This window comes from Lissotriton vulgaris, chromosome 3_1 (assembly GCF_964263255.1).
Source record: "Lissotriton vulgaris chromosome 3_1, aLisVul1.2, whole genome shotgun sequence".
NCBI lineage: Eukaryota > Metazoa > Chordata > Amphibia > Caudata > Salamandridae > Lissotriton > Lissotriton vulgaris.
In genome coordinates this window covers 1,062,713,405-1,062,740,792 of record NC_141689.1, presented here as the reverse complement: position 1 = coordinate 1,062,740,792, position 27,388 = coordinate 1,062,713,405, and the positions used below count along the sequence as shown (strand labels likewise).

Below are 27,388 nucleotides of genomic sequence, written 5' to 3'. Positions count from 1 at the left end.
GGTTGGGCGGGGAAACCTTCTCTTCCTCTACCGCGGGTCAGTGAGTGCCATTACACCAGAGTGAGGGGATGGATCCTGGGTTCATCACCACCACGAGGGTGGTCTTAGGCGGAATGAACACAGAACCCCTCCGACAGTGAACTAAGGCAGAAGTCTCCACTTTAGCTCCCTTTTTGGTTGGCGGCGATATACTGGGCGAGGGGGCGCATACTGCAACTCCTGGCTACCTCCTCCGGTCTATCAGCACCGCATTGCGGCGTGGCTCCCTTTTGCTGGCCGGGGCATTCCTGGGCGACACCACAACACCCTCCTCTATACCTGCAGTGGCCGGCGGCTGTGCTGGGGGGGGTTCAGGTTGTGGTGGGATCCGCTGACACCTCTCCATTGGCAACGAGGTGGTGGCTGGACCTGGAGTCCCTCTAATATACTGCGGGAGCTGCGGAGATCTGTGGGGCCTCATCCTTATGCCGCCAAAGAAAGGGACGAGCAAGACGACCAGCAAATTTTCAGATTTCCTCACGACCATCGACAAGCGCCCAACGCTCCGAGGTGACGCGGAAGGAGCAACCAAGGCTATCACGAAAACAGACCTGCTGACCATGCTCAAAGACTTTAAATCTGAATTACCCACAGAACTCAGTCAGGACATCAAATCTTCCATAGTCCAACTGCGGTTGGATCTTACTGACCATCTAACCTCTCTCCGACATGATGTGGACTCTGTGGGCATTAGAGTGTTGGACCTGGAGGCACAATATCAAAAACAGGGCCGGGACACCACCGAGATTCGAGACGAGGTTCGGGTACTTAAGGAGCAGCTACACCTGACACAACTTAAGGCTGAAGATTTAGAGAATCGAGCACGGAGGGAGAACATACGGGTCAGGGGCCTAGAGGAATGGGCGGAAGGGCCAGACTTGGAGGCTTTTATGAAGGGCCTCTTTGCGGAGATTCTGAGCCCCCAGACTCTCAAGATTAAGCTTGATAGGGTTCACCAGGTGGGTCCAGCACAGAACGGTGACAAGAGGAGACTACATGACATTCTGGCTAAGTTCCACTCTTAGAAAGTTAAAGAAGCGGTCCTACAGGCGGCCAGATAAAAGACCTCCATCTCCTTTCAGGACCATTCCTGTACCATATATCAGGACCCTAGCGCAACGGCAGCTGCTCAGACCGGTTACTGCTAAGCTGCAAGCTGATAAAATTAGATATTGATGGGCCTATCCGTTTGGGCTCAGCTTTGAATTCCAGAACAAACGGCCCCACATTACTGAGCTGAGGGAGGGGTTGGAGCTCCTGGGCCTCCCCTCCAAGGATGACGGCCCCACTCAGGGCAAGCCGGGGGATCGCCCTCAGACCTAGCAATCACTCTCCACTTGGGTGACGACTACACGTAGAAGACGTCATTGATGGTTCTTGAGCTCTCTGAGACAGAAGTGAGCCCTTCCGGCTGTACCAGTGATGGGCTGTGCAGCTCTGCGGTCAATAGCTAAGGCAACTGGTGGCACAGATGATTCCGATGGCTGCAGTGATGTTGCTCCAGTCATCCTGAGTCTTTATCCTTGTACTCCTTCTTGGCTCCTATCTTGGGGGTTTTTGCCCTCTCATGGAAATATGGACTGGTCACAATCTAAGAGGACTCTATATATGAAGTTATTGCTGTATCCTATGTTCATAGTGAAGGGGAGAGCCATTAGTTTGCTTGTCTTTAATGTTGCCTTGTTACACAGTTCCTGGCTAATAGTCTTCCTCATGGGTACAGGAGGCCTGTTACATTTGTTCCCCTGGGTTAGGTTATATGGGTCGACCGGACCTTCCGTATTATGAAAATGATTCACAAATAAGAAACCTGCCGAGATGGGCGTGGACTGGGTCCTCGGGCCTGTTGTCCCCCCTGGTCTATGTGAGGGCGTTTTAGCCCCACGAGAAGACCTGGCAATGGTTCTAGAAATGTAGATTTGTTTGGCTTGCTTTTTGTTCTTTTGGGGGTTATTGGGGAGGGATGGGTGGGATGTGGTGGCGGCTTTTTAATCACTCTACCCGAGAGGTTCTTTGCTGCTTCTCTAGGCGACAGCAACACTCAGGGGTGCAGCGCGGTCTTGTGGGAACGGCTACAGAGCATGGTCAAGCTGGGGTTCCCAGAGCCTTTAGAAAGGGTTGGTTTCCTTTTTTAGCCCAATGCCGATCACTATTGGAACCTGGAATGTTAAAGGCCTCAACTCCCCCCAGAAACGGCAAAAAGTTTGGAAGTACATACTTGACCACCACTTAGATATAGTAGCCCTGCAAGAAACCCATTTAGGTAGAGCTGAAGACACACGCCTGCAACATAAACAATTCCCGCTCATTTACAGGTCTTCAGCTCTTACGAGACACAGGGGGGGTGGCGCTCATGTTCCGTTCTTCCATACAATTCAAACCCATGGGAGTCCAGGGAGACAGGGATGGGCAGTGGGCCATGGTTAAGGGGCGCTTGAGAGGGAAATTGTGTACCTTTGTGGCTGTGTATGCCCCCAATACTGGCCAATCTTCCTACACACACTCTTGCGTAGGTTGACGGACTTCGCGGAGGGCCCGATGTTTCTTTTGGGTGACTTCAACCGGATATGGCAGAAAGACCTAGATAGTACACACATGCATCGCTCAGATGTTGGATCCTTTACTCCAGACACCCAACAACGTATACAGGACTTGGGTCTCCTAGATACATGGCGCACTCTTTATCCGCAGACCCTAGACTTCACGTTTTTTCACATGTCCATCATTCGTATTCCAGGTTAGATTACATCTTTTTTAGCCAATCATTACGGGGCGACCTGCTGGATGCGAAGATATTCCCATGTCCATATCTGATCATAGCTTGTTCTCTATCTACCTCACTTGGTCAGGGAATGCCCCGACTGCTCCCAGATGGTACTTTCCGGCGTCGCTGGTCCGGGACAAGGAATCTTGTACCAAACTGAGGGAAACCATTACTGAATTATTTACTATCAATAAGCCGGAGGACACGTCGGAGTGTATCAACTGGGACGCATTCAAGGCTGTCTTTAGAGGAAAGTGTATGGCGCTTAACGCAGCACTAAATGCGCAGCGCGCTAAAGAGAGGGAACAATTGAAAAGGGAATTATCTTCCCTTGAGAGCACTCATAAGCTGAACCTCACTAGACAAACCTTGCGTGCACTGACGGCGACGTGAGGCAAACTCCGGGCTATTTACAACAATAGAGCGGAGTTCACGCTTCTTAAACTACAGCATCTTTCATACTCCCAGGGCAATAAAATTGGTAAACACCTTGCCAGGCAGCTGAAGGACAAGCGGGAGAGGGAATACATGGGGGCCTTCGGGGCCCTTCTGGGGATATTATGCATAAGGATGAAGATAAGGCAGAGATCTTTGGCTCCTTTTACCAAACTCTCTATTCCGGGGAAACTTTAGACTCGGATAAGCAGATGGAATACCTCCAGTCGTTGTCTTTACCTCTGGTATCCCCTGCATGGAACGAATCCCTCACTCCCCCTATTACTATCGAAGAGGTTTCCAATGCTATTAAAGCTCTGAAGCCCCACAAAGCTCCCGGCATGGACGGTTACACCGCTATCTTCTATAAGACATTCTCTCCCGACATTGGCCCCACCTTGTACGACTATTTAATAGGATGGCGGAGGACGTCAAGACCTCTAATACTATGTCCGAGGCTATGATCTCAGTAATACTCAAGCCAGGGAAGGACCCACAGCCATGCGCCTCCTATAGGCCCATTGCCTTGCTAAACCTGGATGAGAAACTGTACTCCTCCATCATTGCCAAACACTTGAATGACCTTATGCCTGCCCTCATTCACCCTGACCAGTCCGGTTTTATTAAGGGTCGCCAAACACATGACAACACCCGTTGAATTATACACTTGATAGAGAAGGCCAACAGACGCCAGATCCCAGCGGTTTTGGTAGGGTTAGATGCCGAGAAGGCATTGGATGGGGTCGACTGGGTCTTTCTATTCCACACACTAACAGCATTCGGCTTTTCCCCTAAATTTTTAATTATGATTCGAACTAATTATCTCCAGCCACGCTCTAAGGTGACAGTCAATGGGGTAGAATCCTCCTCCTTCGTTCACTCTAGGGGCACTAGGCAAGGGTGCCCCCTATCGCCCTTACTCTTTGCTCTTAGCATTGAACCTTTAGCACAGCTGGTGAGGGCTAATCTGGGAATCCAGGGCTTGCCATTCACACGGGAGTCACACAAAATGTCCTTATTTGCAGACGACGTCCTGCTGTCCCTCTCCGATCCGGGTACGTCCCTCCCCCATCTGCAAGCAGAACTTCAGAGTTTTGAGGCAGTTGCGGGCTTTAAAATTAATTTAGATAAATTGTATATTCTTAATCTCACTCTTCTGCAATCGGAAGTCCAGCGACTTCGGTCCCTAACACCCTTGGCATGGGCTGCCTCCTCCATTCAATACTTCGGGGTCCAACTGACATCAAGAGTAGAGAAATTGTATGCTGCCAACTTTCCCCCCATCTTGACCAGAATCCAATCAGATCTCACGAGATGGAAACCTCTTTTTCTCTCCTGGCTCGGCCGGATACACGCAGTGAAAATGACCCTCCTTCCTAAACTCCTATACTTATTTCAGGCCTTACCCATAGAATTGGAGGGGGACTTTTTTCGGCGAGTGAAGGCCATGATCCTACGCTTTGTCTGGCAAGGGGGACTCTCCCGCTTCTCCTTCTCACGCCGCCCACGCAGAGAGGGCGGTGTGGGGCTCCCAGAAATCCACTTATTTTATAAAGCAGCACAGCTACGTGTCCTAGTAGAATGAACACAGCAGGAATCTAAAAAACACTGGTGACATATGGACCGCAGCATGACTGGAAGGACCATATGGGACCTAGTCTTGAGACACAAAAGCGATAGGCCTCAGAACACATATATCAGCACCCCCATGCGCACCACTCTGAAGGTTTGGGACTCAGTTTCAGGAGACGACAGGTGGACTACATTCCCCTCCCCATTTACACCTCTACACTTCAACCCGGCATTTCCTCCAGCCCCACGGGAGGGACACTTTGACACCTGTAGTGAGGGAGAATGTCTTGCCTTGACACACCTATTCCACAACTACGACCCACTCACTTTTGATAATTGTAAGCGCGATTATGGAATAGGGAACACAGAAAGATACCACTATACCCAACTACTACACTGGGCACTGACACCTCAGGTACGCGAGGCAGCCACGCGTCCCCTTACAAAATTTGAGGCTTTTCTCACTAAGACATCCTCAATGAAGGGGGTGATTTCGTTTATTTACAACTTACTACTTACCACCACACTCTCCCCACGCCCAAGGTATATGTATATGTGAGAGGGTTCGCGCTATTACTGACGAAAAGTGAGCACACTATGGTCCGACATCATGCGCTTTAATCACTCCACAGAACTTTGCGAAGCACATTTGAAGACCATGATGGACTGGTACCTCCATCCGTCCAAGCTTCGATGAATCTTTCCCAATACCTCTGACAGATGCTGGAGGGGGTGCGATCTACTTGGGGACTTTCAGCATATCTGGTGGGACTGCCCAACTATCAGTCCCTTCTGGGAAGAGGTTTTGGCACACATAAAGGACATGTTGGTTTACCCTATTCCCACGACTATGGCAGGGATCCTGCTGGGGCTTCGTGATCCTGCCCTAGAACACCAGACTAGAGCGGATAAAATGATTATGTGGCTTTGTATAGGAGCAGCTAAGATCACTTTAGCAGCCGCCTGGAAGAGGAAAGAAGGTCCAGCAATTTCTCTATGGCACTCTCGTCTATGGAAATTGCTTAGCCTGGAACGTATGTCAGACATTTTTAGAGAGGATTACAAGAATTTTGAGTTCAGCTAGGGTCCCCTGGTCTCTTTTGAATCCCGAGGTCGCCGTCAACTGTGTGCCCATCCTCAGTTAGGGCCCTTCACCTATTTCAATTTTAAGTATAACTCCTATATTGTAGATCAATTCCACTTTAGGAACGTTGCCGCCACCACGGTAGGGGTGGGAGGTGGGAATCAGGGAAGGGGTTGTTATCTATTCTTTTTATCTTTTTGGTTTTGGTTAAGTTCCCTCTTGGGGGGGGGGCTTGGATTACGCGTCCATTATGTGTACTGATTCCTCTTGGGAAGCTCGGGACGCGCATTGACAAATAGGACGTGGAACTCGTCCAGAAGTGCTGTTTGGACTTGACGCCTGGAAGGCTATGCCCCGGACTCCTTTTATGCTATAAACTGTACACTCCATTTCTGCTGCTCTCTGAGAAAGGAGTCAAAAGTGGGACGGGCAACGTAACTCGTTGAGTTACTCCTCTGTGAGGGAACTTTTGTTGGTATTGTTTCAGATTAATAACTGAAAATTCAATAAAAATATCTTTGACAAAAAAGTTCCATAGAGCTCAAAGCAATACTGCTACAAATATTATGGTGCTTTGGAGGTAACATACCATATTGGGAGATTGATACAGCATATAAACATCATAGACTATATTTCTTATGTATTAAATTGACAGGTGGATGATTAAAAAAAGTGTCTCTTTGCTCATATCTCTTTGTTGCACTCCACATTGGTCTGCAAGAATTTTAAATGTGAATTCTGCATATTGGCATACCGTATTGGGGCGTTGGTACCACGTATACACATCATTAAACTCACATTTCATGAATCAGATAAAACTATTATAACTGTGGTTCACTGAGCATATGGATGTTCAATAAAGTGCCTCCATGCGTACAAATCATTACTGCACTCAACCTTAATCTGTGTTAATATTGATTCCTAAACAGTAAAGTTCCTCATTGATTACATCTTGTTACTGCACTCCAGTTTGGTATGTGAGACTTTTTGGAGGCCGAATACAGTGTATTAGCATACCCTACTGGGGTATGGGTACCACATATATGCATCTATAACACCAAATTTCATGAATCAGATAAAACTGTAAACACTGATTCAATTAACTGATGCATAAACAATAAAGTGCCTACGTGAATAAACATCATTACTGCACTACACACAGTCTATGGGGTTTTAAATCCAGGTTTAACATGTTATCTACTATAAGAATGAACTTAACAAATTGGGTGGTTAGACTTGCTGATTTCTCAGGGAGGCAAAATATTATAGCTTGGCTGCATGTTCTCACCCTCTGGTTGATGAAAGCAGGTTTCAGTTAAGCTTGCCGCTCTTGTAGTAAGCAGGGCCAGATGCACACAATGTGTAATAAAGTTTCATTTGGGACACCACAAACTCAGCAACTATTCTCAGACCATTTTCCATCATTTTTTGGGTATCTTCCAAATTTTAACCTGAGAAATTGATCCCTTATAACAGTACTGCAAGGGCCTCTTTATCCAGCAATTAGGATAAAAACGTGTTAATCAATTTAATATCTTTTTTAAAGTGGTTTTGTTTATATCGAAATGATCAAAAGGCATAACATTAAACAGTATGCAGGATCTCATATAAGTAGGTTCTCCAAGCACTTGCATAGTCATGTTTTAAAAGTTCTTGCCAGCACAGATGTGCTAGAGTCCCAAGGTCGGATAAATACAAGAAATATAAATATTTAAAAAATGCTGATTGTCTCACTAGAATTTGGCTGGTCAGACCAAACTCCAGTCGCATATTAGCATGTCCAGTATTTTTCGGAATCTTAAAAATAGACTTAAAAACTTTAATCTGTAGATTGTCAAATGTTTTGAGTCTATGTCAAGAAAAATTACTGGCTCATAGGCCAAAGAGGTGATCAGCTTTGCCTTCATAGTTTTTCCTAGTGCTCATGGCGGAGACATGAAAGCTTATCTCGCAGTGTTCTAAAAACAAATGAGAGTGACGTGGCTTTGGCCTTTACTTTAGTGAAATGATTTGTAAAAGCTACTCTATCATCAAATGTAATTCCTAGATACTTATAACAGATTCAATCATTAACCCATTTACTTTCCATTCTCCCGTACCAAGTTTAAATTGACCTATTGTCATTATTTTAGTTTGCTTTATATTCATTTGTAAACAATTGGCTATAATATAGTTGTTGAATGATTCTATTAGCCATTGTAAGCCTATTGGTGTATGACTGAGCAATATGATGTCATCATCGTACTGTAGGTATTTTTTATTGGAACCTGAGAGATTTGGCGAATGAGCATTAACTTTTTGCAAATGGAGCTGTAGGTCGGCCATAAAAAGATTAGAGACATGGGTTTAATACGCTATGTAACTGTTAACCCGCAACTTTTAGCACGAAATACTTTTACCACGAAACTATTACCACGCAGGACCCTTTACCACGAATACCTTTACAACGCATTAAACTACAACGCAGATACTATTACAACGCATACCGTTACAACGTAAGTATAGGTAAGTTTATCTTTATTTAAAAACATTTATTAGGGGTATAGGGTTTGGGTTTTGGGGTACAGGGGTATTTTTAGGTTTCAGGGCTGGGTTTGGGTTTTGGGATACAGGGGTATTTTTAGGTTTCAGGGTTGGGTTTGGGTTTTGGGGTACAGGGGTATTTTTAGGTTTCAGGGTTGGGTTTGGGTTTTGGGGTACAGGGGTATTTTTAGGTTTCAGGGTTGGGTTTGAGTTTTGGGGTACAGGGGTATTTTTAGGTTTCAGGTTTGGGTTTTGGGGTACAGGGGTATTTTTAGGTTTCAGGGCTGGGTTTGGGTTTTGGGGTACAGTGATATTTTTAGGTTTCAGGGTTGGGTTTGGATTTTGGGGTACAGGGGTATTTTTAGGTTTCAGGGCTGGGTTTGGGTTTTGGGGTACAGGGGTATTTTTAGATTTCAGGGTTGGGTTTGGGTTTTGGGGTACAGGGGTATTTTTAGGTTTCAGGGCTGGGTTTGGGTTTTGGGGTACAGGGGTATTTTTAGGTTTCAGGGCTGGGTTTGGGTTTTGGGGTACAGGGGTATTTTTAACATATATATTTACAAATTAATAAATTAAAATTAACATAAATAATTAAAATATTTAATAATAAAATAAATATTAATTAATTAAAAAAATTAAATTATTATTAATTACATTATTTTAAAATATTATATACTTACCTATACTTACGTTGTAATGGTATGCGTTGTAATAGTGGCAGCAGTTCGGGTATGACGGGATTCGTGCCGGCCGTATTTTAACATTGGTCACAGTGCGCCATGTAAGGACGTAAAGTCATCCATCAAAGCTGTGACATTCATAAACATCACTTTCAAACATTCGCATATCTCGCCAGAATTCCACATCAGGGGAACACCGCAGATCATACCTCTGTTCGTAACGTTTAATTGGAGGACTATACTTCCACCAGAATAGATCATTTCTCGGATTCTAAACCTGTCCAGGATCCTCCCCAGTTGTCGCCATCCAGATACTGCTTTCCTTTATCTCGCATAGAACCCTCATTATCATACTCAAGTATCAACTATAAAGAATACAAAACTCCTGATGAAGGCGATTCGCCGAAACGCGTTGGATCTAGTTTTGTATTGGTCAAGGATAATCAGTTGTTGACTTATGTATCAATATATATATATGTATGATAAATCATTGTATTGAGATATATATCTATGTTTAGAATTTTGTATGAATTGTGAAAAAGTATACCAATGATTATTTATGTATATATATAAAAAAAAGTGTGAAAAGAAAAAAAGTCACATAACCAATTGTGAGAAGTAAAAAAAATAATAATTAAAAAGAAGTTTTATAAATACATATATCTTGTTACTCCAATCTATTTAATACCAATGTGTGATAGAGTATAAGAAATACACACATAACCCGGTGTATAGGTTAGTTTTAATAAAAATGCGTTGTAATAGTACCTGCGTTGTAGTGTATTGCGTTGTAAAGGTAATCGTTGTAAAAGGTCCTGCGTTGTAAAAAATGCGTGGTAATGGTATGCGTGCTAAAAGTATGCGTGGTATCAACATATATCCGTTTAATACACAGCCTTGCTGTAATCCACTAAATGTTTCAAAACGGTGAGTTGTCTGGCTGCCATCCCCCAATTTTACCTGGACTCATGTATTCGTGTATAGCAATATAATCATGCCTAATAATTTCTGTGGTACACACCATTATGCCAACTTTGACCAGAGTAAACTGCAGGGAACAGAGTCAAAAGCGGCTTTCAAATCTACAGAGCAAATATATAACTTTTGGCTTTTCTGTATTGCCCTCTCCACTAGCAATGTGAGAGGCAGTACATTTTTGATTGTTGATTGTCCTCTTCGGAATCTAGATTGGAAAATTGGTATTATATTTGATGATGTGGCCCACTCTTACAGATCCTTAAGTGGGCGTGTTACAAAAACATTCGCCTCCACATCGGGTAGAGCTATTTTATCTGAAAATTGGCTGGGTAATCTGCTGGGCCACTCATATAAAAAGGTTGCATAATACTCTTTTGCCGGGATATCATAATCAATTTAGCTGTTACCACAATGGAGTTAAGATTCTTGCCACAGATCTGTGTGAGCTTTAAAAGCGGCGCTGGTAATGCCATTGGGGCCCGGTGAGCCATTTGATCTGATCCCACCTATTGCTGTGTTTACCATTTCCTCATTTATAGACTTAGCTATTAATCGATTTTCATCACAAGAGTTTTCGTTCTCCTTGATCCCACAGCTCACATTGTTATGGTGGTTGGACTAATCCATTGGACGTTGGTTCATATATGAGTTTCCGGCAGAGCCCCGTACAGCTTGGAGATAAAGGTGTTCCATCCAGATTCTGAAACGTTAGCACTGTTCGCCGTCTTGCTACCATATTCCACATCTTTGTTCCACAAAAGGCTTTTGTATTGTTGGTTTTTCAAGGGTAATGCAGCTTTGACCATATGTTCTCGTGATGGGCCCTTTTTGCCTTCCAAATCTCCTGTTTATATGTTCTTCTCAAACATTTCAGTGAGCGCATTTTGGAAAGATTGAAAGCACAATGTGGTTGCTTATATATTTTCCTTGTTGCTTTGTTGAGAGTTTGACCTGATAAGGGGACCCCTGGCTGTTGTTTTAGCTGAAACGTTCTATTAAGGAAGTACATAGACAAGGCCATAATTCCACCATAGATTTTTCGAATCATAATTCGCAGAGTGGCGATTCTATTTAATTCTTTGTAAAGGCCAAATTCTCAGGCTTTTTAGATGACTGCCATATCAACATTTTTAAATTAAAAGTGGTTAGTATTTGCTGGATATTTCTTGACTTTGTCTGATAATGAGCTGCTAGATCCACCATTATAATTTGGGGACTTTGATCACTTTCCACACGGGGAGCAACGTGGTACCCACCAATTCCAGATGCTAAGTCCTTTGGCTTAAAACTAGCAAAAGCTCAAGAAACAAGGATCGGTCTCTTCGGAACACAGCTACAGTGACCAATCATTATCCCTAGTTATTATCCATATGTAGTCCGATAGGTGGCAGCTGTGAGGAAAAAGTAATAACAATGGTGTTTTAAAAAGACCACTATTTGCCCCTGATATTCCACTACGTCCCATAAACCCATTAAAGACACAACAAAATAAATGACAAGGATTAGATGGAGAGATGGAGGACTTGAAACCATAGGGGACATATATCCAAATAATACATTTGTCACTTTCACTGAGGTGCAGGAGGTATTAGTGGTGGTCCTAAGTCAAATTTTTCTATATGCAAAATTGGCACACACAACAAGAGAGGTCTGGATAACATTCCTGAAGGCAGCTATAGCAACTAACACAACAACAATAATACGATGTCTGATGGGCAGCAGAAGTATAAATATATATATATATATATATGATACTGATGCAGGAGATTGAGCCGGCATGCAAGACATTGTCACGAGATTGCCCTGAACCACTGACAGACACAGATTGGAAAAAAACAAGTATTAGGTGAAAACAATCCCAGACAACACATGGTCGAGACAGATTGTGGGTCATATTTACATAAAAATGTCAGAGCTCAGAGCTGTACCAAAATCAGCTACAAGAATATGGGAAATACTTGTGCTTCCCCTAGTGCTGGAAAAACAAGCTGCCTAGTGCCAGGGCAGGCACCCTGGCACCATGTTGAAGGGGTGTCTGCACTGCAGGTGCAAATTTTTTATGTGCAGGGAGGGACACCTTCCTTCACACAATAATTCATGGCGATTTGCTCTTTCTATATATGCTGCAGAATGCAGCACACATGGTATGAGCAAAAAAGTAGGCAAAATAAATAGTTTTTCCTCGCATCGCCATTCTAACACCTGGTACTCCATGCTGTTAGAAGGGTGCTGTTTTTGGCGCTGCCTCAGCCTTGTAAATCTGGGTCAGCGTCAAAAAAACAATGGGTTTTGCAGTAGAACGTCCACAGCAACACCCACAGCATGTCCCTTTGCCGCAGAGGACTGCGGTGAAAAGGTGCATATTTAAAAGGTGGTGTTAAGCCACGTTAATGGCTTAGCACCACCTTGGAAATGTGAGAAAAGGTGCTACCACCAGAGCGTAAAAAAAGGGACACTCCGGCGGCATTTGGGGCTTGTAAATATGCTCCTCGGTTTCACTACCTCCGCAAATCAAATATACTCTGTAAGGTCACCAACATGTGGATGATGTAGAACTCTAAATGCCGACTTCCTACACATGGTGTGCGCTTGCCTGCAGATTTCAGAATTCTGGGACAAGGGGATTGAGGGAATAAGTAAAGCAACATGAACAATACCTTAAAAGAAAATGAAAGAGTGCCTACTAGAGATACTCCTTGTCAAAAAGGAAATAAAAAGGAAATATAACTTTTGTGGTTTCGGGCACTCTCTTGGCGAAGAGATGGATAGCTATTCACTAGGGGCCCGATTCACAGAGTGAACTTAAGACTAAATCCTAAACTTACTACTATTTGGTATTCACAGAATGCACTTACTACTTTCGGGATTCACAGATTAAACGTACTACTTTCGGGATTCACAGAATGAATTTACTACTTTCGGTATTCACAGAATAGATTTAAGACTACTAACTTTACGTCCGCACTCGGGCCGTAAATTCTGGCCCGGAGGCGGAGTTTCCAGCTTGGAGGCGGAGCTTCCAGGCCGAAGGCGGAGCTTGCGGCTTGGAGGCGGAGCTTCCGACTCGGAGGTGGGTATTTAGCCATGTGAAATCTCCACCTCTGGGACGGAAGCTCCGCCTCCAAGCCGGAAACTCCGCCTCCGGGCTGGAATTTACGTGCAGGGAGGGACACCTTCCTTCACACAATAATTCATGGCGATTTGCTCTTTCTATATATGCTGCAGAATGCAGCACACATGGTATGAGCAAAAAAGTAGGCGAAATAAATAATTTTCCTCGCATCGCCATTCTAACACCTGGTACTCCATGCTGTTAGAAGGGTGCTGTTTTTGGCGCTGCCTCAGCCTTGTAAATCTGGGTCAGCGTAAAAAAGCAATGGGTTTTGCAGTAGAACGTCCACAGCAACACCCACAGCATGTCCCTTTGCCGCAGAGGACTGCGGTGAAAAGGTGCATATTTAAAAGGTGGTGTTAAGCCACGTTAATGGCTTAGCACCACCTTGGAAATATGGGAAAAGGTGCTACCACCAGAGCGTAAAAAAAGGGACACTCCGGCGGCATTTGGGGATTGTAAATATGCTCCTCAGTTTCACTACCTCCGCAAATCAAATATACTCTGTAAGGTCACCAACATGTGGATGATGTAGAACTCTAAATGCCGACTTCCTACACATGGTGTGCGCTTGCCTGCAGATTTCAGAATTCTGGGACAAGGGGATTGAGGGAATAAGTAAAGCAACATGAACAATACCTTAAAAGAAAATTAAAGAGTGCCTACTAGAGATACTCCTTGTCAAAAAGGAAATAAAAAGGAAATATAACTTTTGTGGTTTCGAGCACTCTCTTGGCGAAGAGATGGATAGCTATTCACTAGGGGCCAAATTCACAGAATGAACTTAAGACTAAATCCTAAACTTACTACTATTTGGTATTCACAGAATGCACTTACTACTTTCGGGATTCACAGATTAAACTTACTACTTTCGGGATTCACAGAATGAACTTACTACTTTCGGTATTCACAGAATAGGTTTAAGACTACTAACTTTACGTCCGCACTCGGGCCGTAAATTCCGGCCCGGAGGCGGAGTGTCCGGCTGTGTCCCCGAGGGCGGGCTGCGTGAGCCGCTGCAGAGTGTGGTGCCTCCATTGACTGTCCCGACGCCGGAGAGGCAGGGTGCCCGAATCCCAGGGCCCTGCAGGTTCTCCGACCTACCCCGGACTTGCTGCCTGGAGGGCCCGCTTCTTCCCACTATCTGCGGGCCGCGCTGTGATTTGGTGTGGGGGCAGATCGGCTACTGTGTCGGGTGGTGCACGCGTGTGCCTGCACCCCCTCCCCCCCTTTTTTCTTACTCTAGACACCTGGGGCCTTGCTGCTGAGGCCAGTTGGGGGGCCCTGGAGTCTTGAGGCCACCGGAACGGCCTTGAGGGCGGCCATTGTTGTTAAGAGTTGGGCTCCCCTAGAGAGAGGCCTCCTTCTTTCAACGTCGGGGAGTGGGTGAGGGATCGGCCACTATACTGGGTGGCGGGGGCTGCGGCCGAGGCGCTGCTAGGTCCCGCCCCCCCTTCCCCCTCCTTCGGCCCCCTCACACTGACTTTCCGAGGACATGGGCAGAAACTGCGCCACCCAGGCCACCATTCCCCCAACCTAAACTAAAATGGACCAATTTACCAAGTACGATCGAGACCCAGCTGGCAGATCTACGGTGGCGCCTGGGGAAGCCGGGGGTGATCTCTCCACCATCCTGGAGGCGATTAGCGCGTCCCAAGCCTCGGTGGAGAGCAGGATTGGTGAGGTGAGGGTGGACATTGCCTTGATTCGACAGGCCCTCCGTAATGCCACGGCACGCATAATGGAAGCGGAGTCCCGTATCTCTACGGTGGAGGATGACGTCGGCACTCTCAAATCCCAGGTGGCCCGCCTTCAGACACAGACCTGCGCCTCCTGGGTTTTTCCGGAGGGAGTGGAAAAAGGCCGCACGGACACCTTTATTGAGGCCTGGATCCGCTCCTGGATTCCCAAAGAGAAACTCTCCCCCTGGTTTGCGGTGGGGCTCCCACTCGTCCCATTATCCTTCGAATCTTCCACTTCCGGGACAGGGATGCGATTCTGGAGGCCGCCAGGGAGCTGGGTCCGCTGCACTTCCAGAACTCCAAAATGATGGTCTTCCCGGATTACTCTAGAGAGGTGCAGACTCAGCGCCGGTCTTATGACGATGTCAAGCAAAAACTCAGGGCCATGGATACGGTCTCCTCTTCCCGGCTCGACTTAAGGTGCTCTTCCAGGACAAAACCTTTTTCTTTGACACCCCCTAGGCGGCATGGAACTGGCTTACGGAGGAGTGGCCACTCTTACTTGGTGCGGCCCCCTCCCCTGCCCGCAGAACAACGTCGCAGCCTAGCCAGGAAGTACCCAAGGCCCAGCGGCACCGAACCGGATCTAGATGACAAGGCAGCCACCGGGGAGGGAGCTCTCATTCGCCGGGGGCGCATTCCCGGCACCCCCTGCCTCAGGCCTCGAACCAAAGGTCCTCCTCACCCACCCTTGCCTCTTCACTTATCGATATGGGTAGTGCCCCAGGCTCAGACGTCACCCGGCGGAGGGCCATGTCGGACTCTGACCTGTCTGGGAGCCCCGTGATCCATGGCTCTGGTGGGGAGGAGGGGGTGTGATCACCGCTATAGTTTGTGTATCTTCATTTCACCCTTCAAGACCCTGTATAGCGGGCCTACCCCCGACCCTATGAGAAGGGATCTACCTGGCCCCTCTGGGTGGCCCAGCCAGGGTTTACCTTTTCATTGCAATCCCGGATCTGATCCAACCTATGACTCTTACGTTATCCACTCCATGTTTTTTACTGTGGGCATTCATCTGTATACATGGAGGGGGGGTCCAACTCAGCCATGCTCCTGATTGTTTGTTGCTAACCGTTTTAGAGTAGCGAATCACCTCTTTGTGGGGTAGTTAGTGGTTGGGGTTTTCGGTGCGACAGATGCTTCCACTTCAGAAGTGTAGGGTGGGGGAGTTGGGGGGCAAGGGAGGGGAGGGGGACCGTTGTTTCCCGACAGTTTGTTATTTTTAGCTGCCTACGGGCCGCTGGTTGCAGTTCTCATTGGTAGCCATGATTCCCTGATTGGTCCACAGTTGACAAGCAGATCACATCTCCCAACAGTTTATCATTTTTGTCCGCCTACGGGCCGCTCTATGAGGTTCTCCTTGGTAGTAGTGTCTCCCTCATTGTTTCAACAGTTGACAAGCAGATCACCACTTCCCAGGCCCCCTTTCCTGCACCCGGGTCTGGGTGGGTGCTCCCCTTGGGCTGGGCACGGTCCCAAGTCGACATCTGTCCCTCCGCAGTCCATTCCTCTAGAAGACCTACACCCTCAATAGGCCTCCCCACATCCCCTCCTGGAATGTCAATGGCCTCCTGGACTGAATAAAGCGCACGACGGTCCTCCGCTCTGCTCACCGCCACACACCGCACATTCTCTTCCTCCAGGAGACGCACCTCCTGGGTACACAATGCAACTTCCTAGCCCGCCACAGATTTGACAGGGTATGGCATTCTGGTTTTACATGGGGCTCCCGAGGGGTGGCTATCTTGCTCAGAAAGGGGCTTCCCTTTACCCTGGCTAAAGCCGAGACTGATGCACAGGGCCGTTACGTGGCTGTCTCGGGAACCATTGAAGGGTGCCCTTTGAACCTCCTAAGCACTTACATTCCCCCTGCACTCCTGTCTCCAACTCTTCGCCACCTTACACAGGTAATCTCCTCCTTACCACAGGGTCTTACAGTTGTTGGGGGGGGGACTTCAACACTGTCCTGCAACTCCTGCGTGACACGACGGGGGACCCCATCGGAGGTCCGTGGTGCCTCCCCGAGGATCTTCTTGAGCTGGTCTTCGGCCCTGGGCCTTTGTGACATATGGCGGGTTTGGAACCCCTGCAGGGAACAATACACCCACACATCGGCAGCCCACCACACTCACTCCCCTATAGACCTCCTCCTGATGCCTGCCACAGACTGCCAGCTGGTATCTGGGGCCACGATATTGCCCAGGGGGATTTCGGATCACTCCCCCATCTCCATCCATCTTGGGTCCTCCCCGGCGGGTCCAAGGGCGACTTGGCGGCTAAACGCTTGGTTCCTGCAGGACTCTGAGCTAGTGGAGTCACTCGGTAAGGAATTGCGTCACTATTTTCCACTAATACGGGCTCGGTCCCCTCGCCGGGGATGCTATGGGAGGCCGGCAAGGCTGTTGTCTGGGGGGTGGCCAGGGGATTGGTCCACTGGAAGCGGACGGAGCAAACGGCCCAACTTGTCTAGCTGGAGTCTCGGGCTGCGCAGCTGGAAAAAACTCAGCTCACTAACGGTCACGGAGATTCCTCCCGGCAATTAGCAGCGGTTCGCGAGGAGATTCGCCAGATCTCAATGGAATCCCCTAAAATGCTTTGGTGTTCATCGGTGGCCTGTATTTATGGGTGGGGTGATAAGAATGGCAAGCTCCTCCACAACCTAATGTCCTATCCCAAAGTCCACCGTATTATTCCCGAAATCCGCTCGGATACCGGGGCCCACCGAGGGACGTCCTCAGCCATAGGTTTTATTAACTGTACAATTAATTAAAATCTTGACAGTAAAAGAGAAAGTACAAAGATCGATAATTCTAAAAAAAACTTTCTTTCATGTTTAAAAAAAAAAGAGTAGAGGAGTGTACATATGCTGATTAGGATAATGGTATATAAGGAGAGAACAATTATGGGTAGTGAGGAATACAGCTCCCACAGTCTTACTCCCATTGATTAAGAGTTCCCAGCAATTGTATTGGTTCGGATAAGTCTTTACGTTATTGATTACAAAGGCAAGCAGGTAGCTTTTTCGGTGAAACAACGGGTCTGGTTCAGTTCAGCTCGTGTCAGTTCTTGTTGTGGTGAGTATCCTGGATGAAGAGATACTCTCGTTATGAGTTTTTAGTGCTAAACAAATTTGGTGAACAAATTTCGCTGATCTCGCTAGGAACATGGTGTTAGTGGTTGACAAGCACAGGGTTGCTGCTTCTGAGCATGTTGTTATGCTCTGATTAAGGCATATCGGGCACAGCAGTCACCGACGTTCGCTCTTGAAATGAGGGCAGCAGCAAAGAAGGTGCAGCCAGGATTCCCTTTTGTAGGTGCAAAGCCTGCAGGATATGGAGAACCCTTTTTGGGCCCAAGCGGGGTTGAAATCAGCTATCCCGAGCGTGATCAGCCTCATGGATAGAATTTTACTTCGGGCATGTGTTGTGATGGCCTCGCTTAAATATGGTTGTGCTTTCCCCACCGTATAGGAGTTGTTTAGGGGTTCCAGATTAGAGCTTCAACGAATGGATCTATAATCAAGTTCAAAGGAGATTTCATTCACTTGTTTGTTGATAGCTCTCTTCCAAAAATTCAGCGGAATGTCCTGCCGCAATAGATTTTCTTCTACTAACTTAAAGGCTTTAGTTGCTTTTCCCAGCCTTATGTGCCATGTCGATGCTGGGTCTTCAAAGATGGGTCTCAGGTGGTATTTTAGAGAATTAGGCGGGCAAACTTTTGCAGATTATTACGCGACCCTCTATACCGCTCGCCCACCGGGCGCTCCTCTGGCGGATTTGCTGGAGAGGACTGGTACCCAGCTGCTGTGTCTCCCTCAGGATCGCTTCTTCACCCTAGAAGAAATCCAGGAGGCTATTTCATTATTACACCCCGTTAAAACGACTGGTCCCGATGGTTACCCTCTGGAGTACTATGCGGCCTGTCGGGATATTTTGGCTCCCCATTTGATGGAACTATTCCGTCATGTGGCGGAGACAGGGTCCTTCTCACCAGAATCCGATGTGGCCACAATAGTGGTCATTTCAAAAGACGCAGCCGCCCTCCCTGAATTGTGCGGACTACCACCCGATCTCACTGATGAACACGGAGATCAAGATCTTCGCTACTATGATAGCTCAGAGACTCCGACCCCTTCTGCAAGACTTGATCCACCCCGATCAATGTGGGTTCATGCCGGCTAGGGGCACTCGTCACTGCATTCACCGCCTCCACCTGGCTTTGGCCCACCGAGGTCGCCTAACCCCGTATTTGGTACTACTTTTCATCGACTTTGAAAAGGCCTTTGATACGGTGGACTGGGGCTATCTTGCGGATGTGCTGGAAAGGATGGGTTTTGGTCTCTCCTTCTGTCACCTGATCAGAGTTCTCTATACTAACCCCATAGCCCGTGTTCTCGTTAACGGCAGTGGCGGCTGGTGACATTTGAAAGTGGTGAGGTGTAAAATTGGCGGTGGAGGGCACCTCGGCGAGCGAGCCGAAGGACCACTGCCTCCATAACTAATTTCTATAGTATATTGACAAATATAGTTTACAGCAAGTGGGTATTTGCACTGACTAGCATGTCTTGTTGCATCAAAGAAAGTGGAGTACTATTTACAGAGCAAGTCTAAGTGCTCATGCTTTATTGAGCACATGCAGGTCGCAGCATTTGAGGTGCATCGAGGGAAGCAGAGTGCCGACAGCCGGACTGGAGGCGCAGTGACATGTCCTTTGACCATGTCCTCAGAGAACAGGGAAGGGGCAGGGCTTTAAGTGGGATGAAAAAACTGGGGGGTCTCTAAAAAGGATGTGGCAAATCTGTTAATTGTACGTGGCCAACACAATTAGGGGCATGGCCGAAATCATGAGGCACAAGCTTGCGATTCAATATTTTCCCCTGGTTTACTTGTCTAGATAACAGCACTAAATTAATTGAAAAAAATAAAAGCATGTGTCTAATATTGCCAGCAACCGAACAGAGCCGTGGGTTAATTATTTAGTTAGTACTTTAATCCCGGCAACCCGATTCACTCCATGAGACACCTGAGCCTACTCCCCCTGTTTATAACAAGATAGCAGCAACTCCTTCAATGTACTTCTAGCGCCTTTTCAATCAGGTACCATTTATTTGTTCTGTGCATTTAACTGCAGTTTCCAGCTTTGCATAGTACTACAATCAACGAACTACAATCAACGCATAACCATGAAATCATCCATTGCTCCTCTGCCGGCAGGCTGGCGGAGGGGCCTAAAAACGGGATGCCATAATGTTGGCCGAAATCAATGCTCCGAAAACACTGAAAAAAAACAAGGCCCAGCACCTGCCCTTCACAAGTCAGCCGAGACGAGTCAAGCCAGTATACAGTAGTGACACTATTGTCCTAAATCAGTTTTTACGCCTCTCCCATCAGTGTTGCACCCAGATATGCCCGCACCATATAAATCCGAATTTGGTGTGCATGTTGCAGGCACACATGCAGGTGTACAGTACAGCACACATAAATTCACACATGCGGAGACCTACAGACATCCATGCATACACACAGGCCGAGCGCAGCATACACCCTGTGGTTTTCACTTTTCTTTCCCGTCACACTCATACTAGAACACCCTCTCGAGCGCAGAGTTTTTAAGATGTAACAGTGAGTCGATGTGAAAATCCATTCATCACAACAAGGAAAAGTTGCGTTTCAGCGTTCCTGGCATACAGGCAGCACTTTTCATGCTGGAGTGCTTGTAAATCACGAAGAAGAACACGGGCGATAATGTACCGAAGCCCCACTCCCATGGGTGAACATTCCCCGCCCAGCAGCAATTTATACAGGACAATCTGGGTCACACTTCTCTGGGTCACACTTACAACAAGGAGGCAGCGACAACGGGGAAAATAACTTTCCTACTAACCTGCAGTCGAGTCCATAGACTGTCTTGGGGCACTCAACTCGAGTCAGTCATCCCTGCAGTCCGTGTCCAACATCTAGCTGCCCGTACAGTTGATGTCATGCAGTTGCTTCCAGAAAGTTCCACCACCAGTGCAGACACGCGCAGGAAGTGTGAGGTCGAGTCTGCGCAGACTCGAATGCTTGGCTTCCCACCTGCCACACCCCTTTCCCAACTCGTCACAGGGTGAGTCTCACCAGACTCTGTAATGAGTTGGGAAAGGGCTGGGTGACAGCCTCCACTCCCTGATTGACGTGGACGGTAAGCTATCCCGGGCTTTGACTGAAAACGCCCGGGGCAAACTTTCCCTCCACGCCATCAGGGGGTGGAGACTGGGCCCTGAAGCTATGTCTTTGCCGAGCTGATGACATCACAGCTTTTAGGGCTGTGAGGTTGTCGGCCCGGCAAACACTTAGGCTTCTTTGGGAAGGAAGGGGAGTCAGTCACGTCACGTGACATGCTTCGCTTTCTGTCACGGCAGCAGTATTGATGAGTGGCTGGCTGCTGCTGCGGGCAGACAGTGCCTGTGTTCACACTAATGGCATTGGAGGCAAAATTAGAAACTAAAAAGTTTTTTGTTTAAAATAAATAAAATATGATCGAGCGCTTTGGGAACGAGGGCAGAGCCCCAACGCCTGCACTGTCGTATCCCCCCCTTTGATAGGGGAATGGGAGTAACTAATCTCCACCTCTACTACTTGGCCACGAAACTCATCGTGATCCACGATTGGTTTGCGGGCGGATGGTCCAACCCGGCATACCGCGTGGAACTCAGCACAATGGACTTCACGCAGATCCAGGCCTTTTTATATGGCAGCCCAGTGCCACAGGCTCTGCCCCCTGTCACCAGGACGGTGCTTGTGGCCTGGCGCACGGCCCTGCGTCACGTGCAGTGGGACCGAATCCTCACCCGACAGACAGCACTTTGGCATGGGTCCTGGATGTGTGAGGTCTCGTCCCTGCAGGGTTTCCGCCGCTGGGACCTCATTGGGCTTTCGTTGCTTGGAGATGTATGGGTGGGAGACCACATTCGATCCTTTGCTGACCTGCAGCAGCGACACGCTCTTCCCCACTCCCAATTCTATAAATATCTACAGCTCAGACGCGCCCTCCATACACACGTCTCACCCCTGTTTCCTTTCCGGAGTTCAGCCTGCTGGAGGCCCAGGTGATGATGGGGAACCTGGGGATGGGGGCAGTGTACCTCATATACTGGTCAACAATGGTCCCACTACCCTGGGCTCAGGGCTCGATGGAAGGGGTGGCTGGGCCCCCTAGATGAGGCGGAGATGACCTTATGGCACCCAAAATCTTGACCACATCCTCCAAGTTTCGTCTGGTCCAACTTTTCTACCTTGATGCAGCATACCTCACTCCGCAACGTTTATTCCAGGCCCAGATGAGATCCTCCCCAGCATGCACGCGCTGTGACTCCGCCCCAGCCTATTTCTATCACATGGTATGTGGTTGTCCGGCTTTGGCACCGTTCTGGAGAGGGGTGGAACTCTAACAGGCCCTGGGATGGGAGGTTCCCCATGACCCGAAGAGGTTGCTGCTGGGGGTGTTCAACGGCCTAGATGGCTCTAAGGCAGACAAGTTATGTTATGTTATATGGGACTTTTATAGCGCAACGGCTACTCCAAAAGAGTGTCCCGGCGCTTTGTGCTCCAGACCTTAAGAAAGAACTGGGAAACATAACAGTAAAAAAGACAGAAACCAAGAAAGGGAGAGACGCACTAACCAGAGAACAGCCAAGTCTTTAGACCTTTCCTGAAGGCAAGCAGATTGGATGTGGCCCGCAAGGACAGTGGTAGGGAGTTCCATAGCTGGGGGGCAAGGAATCTAAAGGACCGGCCGCCCAGTCGGGCCCTTTTTATACGTGGCACCACCGCCAAAGCCAATGACTCCGATCTTAGGGATCGTGTAGGCCGGTAAAAGTCCAGCCTCTTCTGGAGGTATTTTGCACCGTTGGCATGCAGGGCTTTATGGGCTAAGGTCATAGCCTTAAACATTATCCTCTTCCGTACAGGAAGCCAATGGAGGGATAGAAGTAGGTTTGAGGCACTAGTACGGCGATGCAGGCCAAAAATCGCTCGTGCTGCAGCGTTCTGGGTCACCTGCATGCGCTGTAAGAGATATTCTGGCAGACCCAGATACAGAACATTTGCATAATCCAATCTGGATCCTATAAGTGCCTGGACAGTTATCCTCCGATGTTCCTCGGAAAGTAGAGGAAAGAACTTACGAAGCATCCTGAGGATCCCGAAGCACGTTCCCGTAAGAGTAGACACCTGGGATTTGAGCGAGAGCTCATTGTCAATTTTAACTCCCAGGTTCTTAGCCCATTTAGATGACTGAGCTGGGGGGAACATGTCAGCGGGCCACCAGCCATGCCAATCCGGTTCCGATGGGCATCCGAAGAATAGTATCTCGGATTTATCCGAGTTGCACTTGAGGCTGTTAAGTTGGAACCAATTAAAAACAGCCCCAAGGCACTCACGGATACTTTCTCCATCGAAATCTTCGCTCTTGCGCCAGGTGAACAGAAGCTGGGTGTCATCAGCATAAGAGACGATCCGGGCCCCCTAGGGCTCTGCCAATGTCGCCAGAGGGGTCATGAGGATGTTAAATAGAGTGGGGCTCAATACTGAGCCCTGAGGGACTCCGACTCCCAATGGCGGCATTTCGGCAGATCCAGATGGGACCCAGACCGTCTGTCGGCGGATGGCTAAGAAGGAGCGAAACCAGTTGAGCACCGTCCCCCCTAGACCGATGTCATGTAGCCTAGTGAGGAGATCCTCATGGGGGACGGTGTCAAACGCCGCCGACAGGTCTAGCATAACTAACATCACCCTGCCTCCGGTGTCCAGCACCTCCTTCACAATCTCAGAGACTTCCAAGAGCGCCGTCTCGGTGCTTAGGTTCGATCGAAAGCCCGATTGGGACTCATGGAGTAGCTCCATGGGGATGGCTGTTGAAGTGGCAAAAAGAGATATAGCTGCGCACTGGTCCCAGGCTAAGGTGCCAACTGTACAGAGATGGAAGAGGGGAGTGGACTGGTGTGGAATGCAGGAATAATCCCTATTTGAAGCCCGGGGTTGCCCAGCTTATTCGGTAAAGTGTGGGGTAAATGGTTTAATCTGCTACCACTGTGATGATCTGTCTTATATTTTATTTTCTCTACATCTGTATTTATTAGCTGGACTGCCATGCCTCGTACTGATGGGCAGCCCTTGTCTTAACAACTGGATACAATGTCATGTTTCTCTCCGTGATTAATGATCTGCTGCCAATGAATTTTTGTGTTATTGAAAATCCAATAAAGTTGATTATCAAAAAAAATGTGCATCTGCACTTATTGATGAGCAATTACTAAAAAATTTTAAAAAACTCAAAGGCTAATTTGTGTCTAAATTTGTGTATGTGTCTGGCTTCCTCTCTCTGTCACTCCCCTATATATGTCTGTTCCTCTCCTTCAGACTCTTTCTGTTTTCCTCTCCCTCTGTCATTCTTTATTTGTCTCTGTTGCCTACTGTATTTTTCTCTGTTCCTCTCTTTTTCATCCTTCTCTTCTCTGACATTCTGTCTGTCATTCTCGCACACTCTCTCTTTTCCTGTACTCTCTTTGTTTGCTTCCCCCCCTTCCTCAGTGCTGCCTTCCTGAGGCCGGGGTTTTTATGTGCACCATGTTTAAGCTTCAACATAGAGCCTTAAAATGGCATAAAAATGTAAGGTCTTTTTTAATGCATAAAAAAATTACTAATCCTTGATATTCTGGCTTACTATGGCTTTTGTAAAGCATAGTTCTGATCTGGTCAGGTCCTGAATTGTTCACCGTTCTTTTGACTGGTGAGACCAAGGGCCTTTTTCACGAAGGTAAAATTACACTTCTGTGTACGTTTATGATTTTTTGCTATTCACTAAGAGATTTACAAGTAGTATCTTTATGAGTGCGGGGTCAGCTGTACTAGTCCACCTATAGAGAGCTTTCTTTGTCCCTGGGTCATGCTAGAAGTGAATCAGGATGAACAGGAAACAGTCACTGATAATAATGAACATTTGCAGTGAAGAATGTCTCGTGTAATAAGAGCACACCTCTGCTCAGAGGTTTAGGATGTTCTCTGTATATATGCTGATCATTAGTATTTCTTCTCAGAATGTAATCACAGGTTTCTTCCGCTCCGTGTGCTCTAACCCTGTGGTCTGCTGTTATTTTGGCCTAGACCGAGTTGCCATAGTCACATATTTAGAGCATGATCCTAGTTTGAAATTGTACAATTTTCCTTCTTCTGGATCACAAAACTACTAAATTCAATACAAATTGGGTTGTTCTAAAGCAAAGGAGGAAGCTAATGAAGTCACAAAATGTGGGAAAAGGTGAGATCTAAATGTAGGAACATAAAAGCAGTGCGAAATGTGTAAATAAATAATAAATAAATACATAGACAAATACGAAGCATAAGTGTTGGGGTCCAAAGTTTTTTCTTAGGGGCATAATAGTGAATGCTAGCTTTGCTGAATATCTAGGCTGCCTATGCTTGACTAAGCCTTTATGGATAACTTACTTCTCTTACTTCTTTCTCCGTTTCCCTCTTTTCATCCCTTCTCTTTCTTTCTCGCAGCCAAAATCTGATAATTTATTTCACTATTCTTGCTCTCTGTAAGAATCTAATAATTTAACAAGTTTTGTTCCTTAAAGATGAGTGCCGGTGAACCCCGCCTGCAACCATCTGCACAAATTAAACACTGCCTAAAAGTCAGACTATTTCTTAGGATTCCTCTGTTAACATGCTGTAGTCAAATAATTATGCAGTTTGAGTGTTGCTGTACATCTGCCTTGATGTCCATATTGTAATTTGAGTATTTATGCGTTTTTGTTTCAGAATGCGCACCACGCTGTTATCGACAAGACGTTTGAGGAACGATACCGCACAAAGCCACACACAAAACCGAGATCATTTCAAGGCTTCCAAAAGAGGAACAAGCTCATGTGTAATGATCCGAAATGCCTCCACGACTGGGGGATCACTGCACACTATCTCACTCTTCGGGACATCCCAATCATAAAGATTGAGAGTTTTGTGGTTGAGGATATTGAGACAGGTGAACAGAATATGTTCACCAAATGGGTTGGTGTTAATTTTGCAATGAAGGAATTTAACATGGATGAAATGGTCAAGAAAGCACCGACTGGCCTGCAGTGATCAATTAGTTGTTGATCACTGGGGAACAAATTGCAGTTGAAAGGCACACTATGAAGTCTGTACTCATTGAATAGTAAACAAAAGTTGAGCTTCTTCATCCATCTCAGCACCCGTTAAAGTTTTGTATATTAGTACATTATTTTCTGCCTGCAAAGCTTTCGCATGAAAACCCAGACCATCGTTGAAAAGAAGGTACTTTTTGGTCGCAAATACTTACCACCCCTTCTTGATCTCCCATCATTTTACTTGTTTTTGCTTTAAATGCTTTTACAAACGACATACCGTTATAATAATTATGTTGTTGGTTTCTTCAAGATGAGCTCCACCGCATAAATAATATTTCTCAAAAATATTGAATTCCACAGCCCTTTCAGAAAAAGCATTCAAGTTTGCGATCCTTTGTATTGGGGCTTTTTAAATAAAGCTGCCCTCGTCAGCTTTGTACCTTAATTTCTTTTCCTGCAAAAACTGCCATCAGCAATGTACCTACTTATTTTCTCGTACGAGTTGGTGGGATTTTTTTATTCAGTCCAGAGTTTTATCCTGTTGCATTAATCTCCTTTGGATTTAATTATATATTTAGAAAAAAATCTCTAGGAAATTATATTTTTTCTCCGGGCTCTTTTTGCAGTTTGTTGGGTGCACTACATTTTGGTTGGTGCCTGGGTTTAAAAAGCACAGAATATATGTAGATGGCTCGACCATTACAGATCAAGATGGCAGATGGGTGGGCTTTAGTCCCTCAACTGTTTCTTTGACATAGTTTTTTTTTACTGTAAATGTTGTCCACTAGGAATAAGTTACCAGACCTATTGAACAGTGTAAGGTTCAGCTCCATTTCGTGAAGCAAAGGCTTATTATAACTTTGTGGACTGCAAGAGATCATTACCAAAGATCTGATTTTTGGAGAAGTTGCGAAATAATCATAAAAATAATACCATAATAATAACAGCATGTTTTATATAGCTCTTCCTCACACAGTTTTGATGTCTGTAAACACTGCATATTGCTGGTACTACTATTACCAAAATTGATTGTGCTGGATGTAACTATTTTGGAAGGCTGGAACACTGAGTTAAGTTTGTGGTCATCAAGATTGTGATTGACAGCTGACAGCCGACGTCAGCAGTGATCGTCCTTCTCTCCTCCCGCCCTCTTCTCCCTTTCTCTTAGAGCCCCGAGGCATTCGCAAAGAGTTAAGAAGTATTTGTTGCCATAACACTTTAGCCAATCTTTACTGTTTCTTGCTTTAGTTGTATGTTGCCTTTTGTCATCATTAGCTAAAATATCCTTTATAAGAAGACCTTCTAGGAGGCACTGGTGAAGCAGGCGGTGA

The 27,388-nt window shown here is 46.6% G+C and overlaps 1 protein-coding gene across 1 annotated transcript in view; it reads left to right on the top strand.

The window, feature by feature from the left end:
- RIGI (RNA sensor RIG-I) overlaps positions 1–27,110 on the top strand; it is an 818,172-nt gene extending 791,062 nt beyond the window's left edge. The window contains exon 19 of the mRNA XM_086961483.1: positions 25,732–27,110. Within this exon, the coding sequence (XP_086817609.1) occupies positions 25,732–26,052 (321 nt within the window). The 3' untranslated portion in view covers positions 26,053–27,110. The remainder of the gene's footprint in view (positions 1–25,731) is intronic.
- Positions 27,111–27,388: the final 278 nt, after the last annotated feature.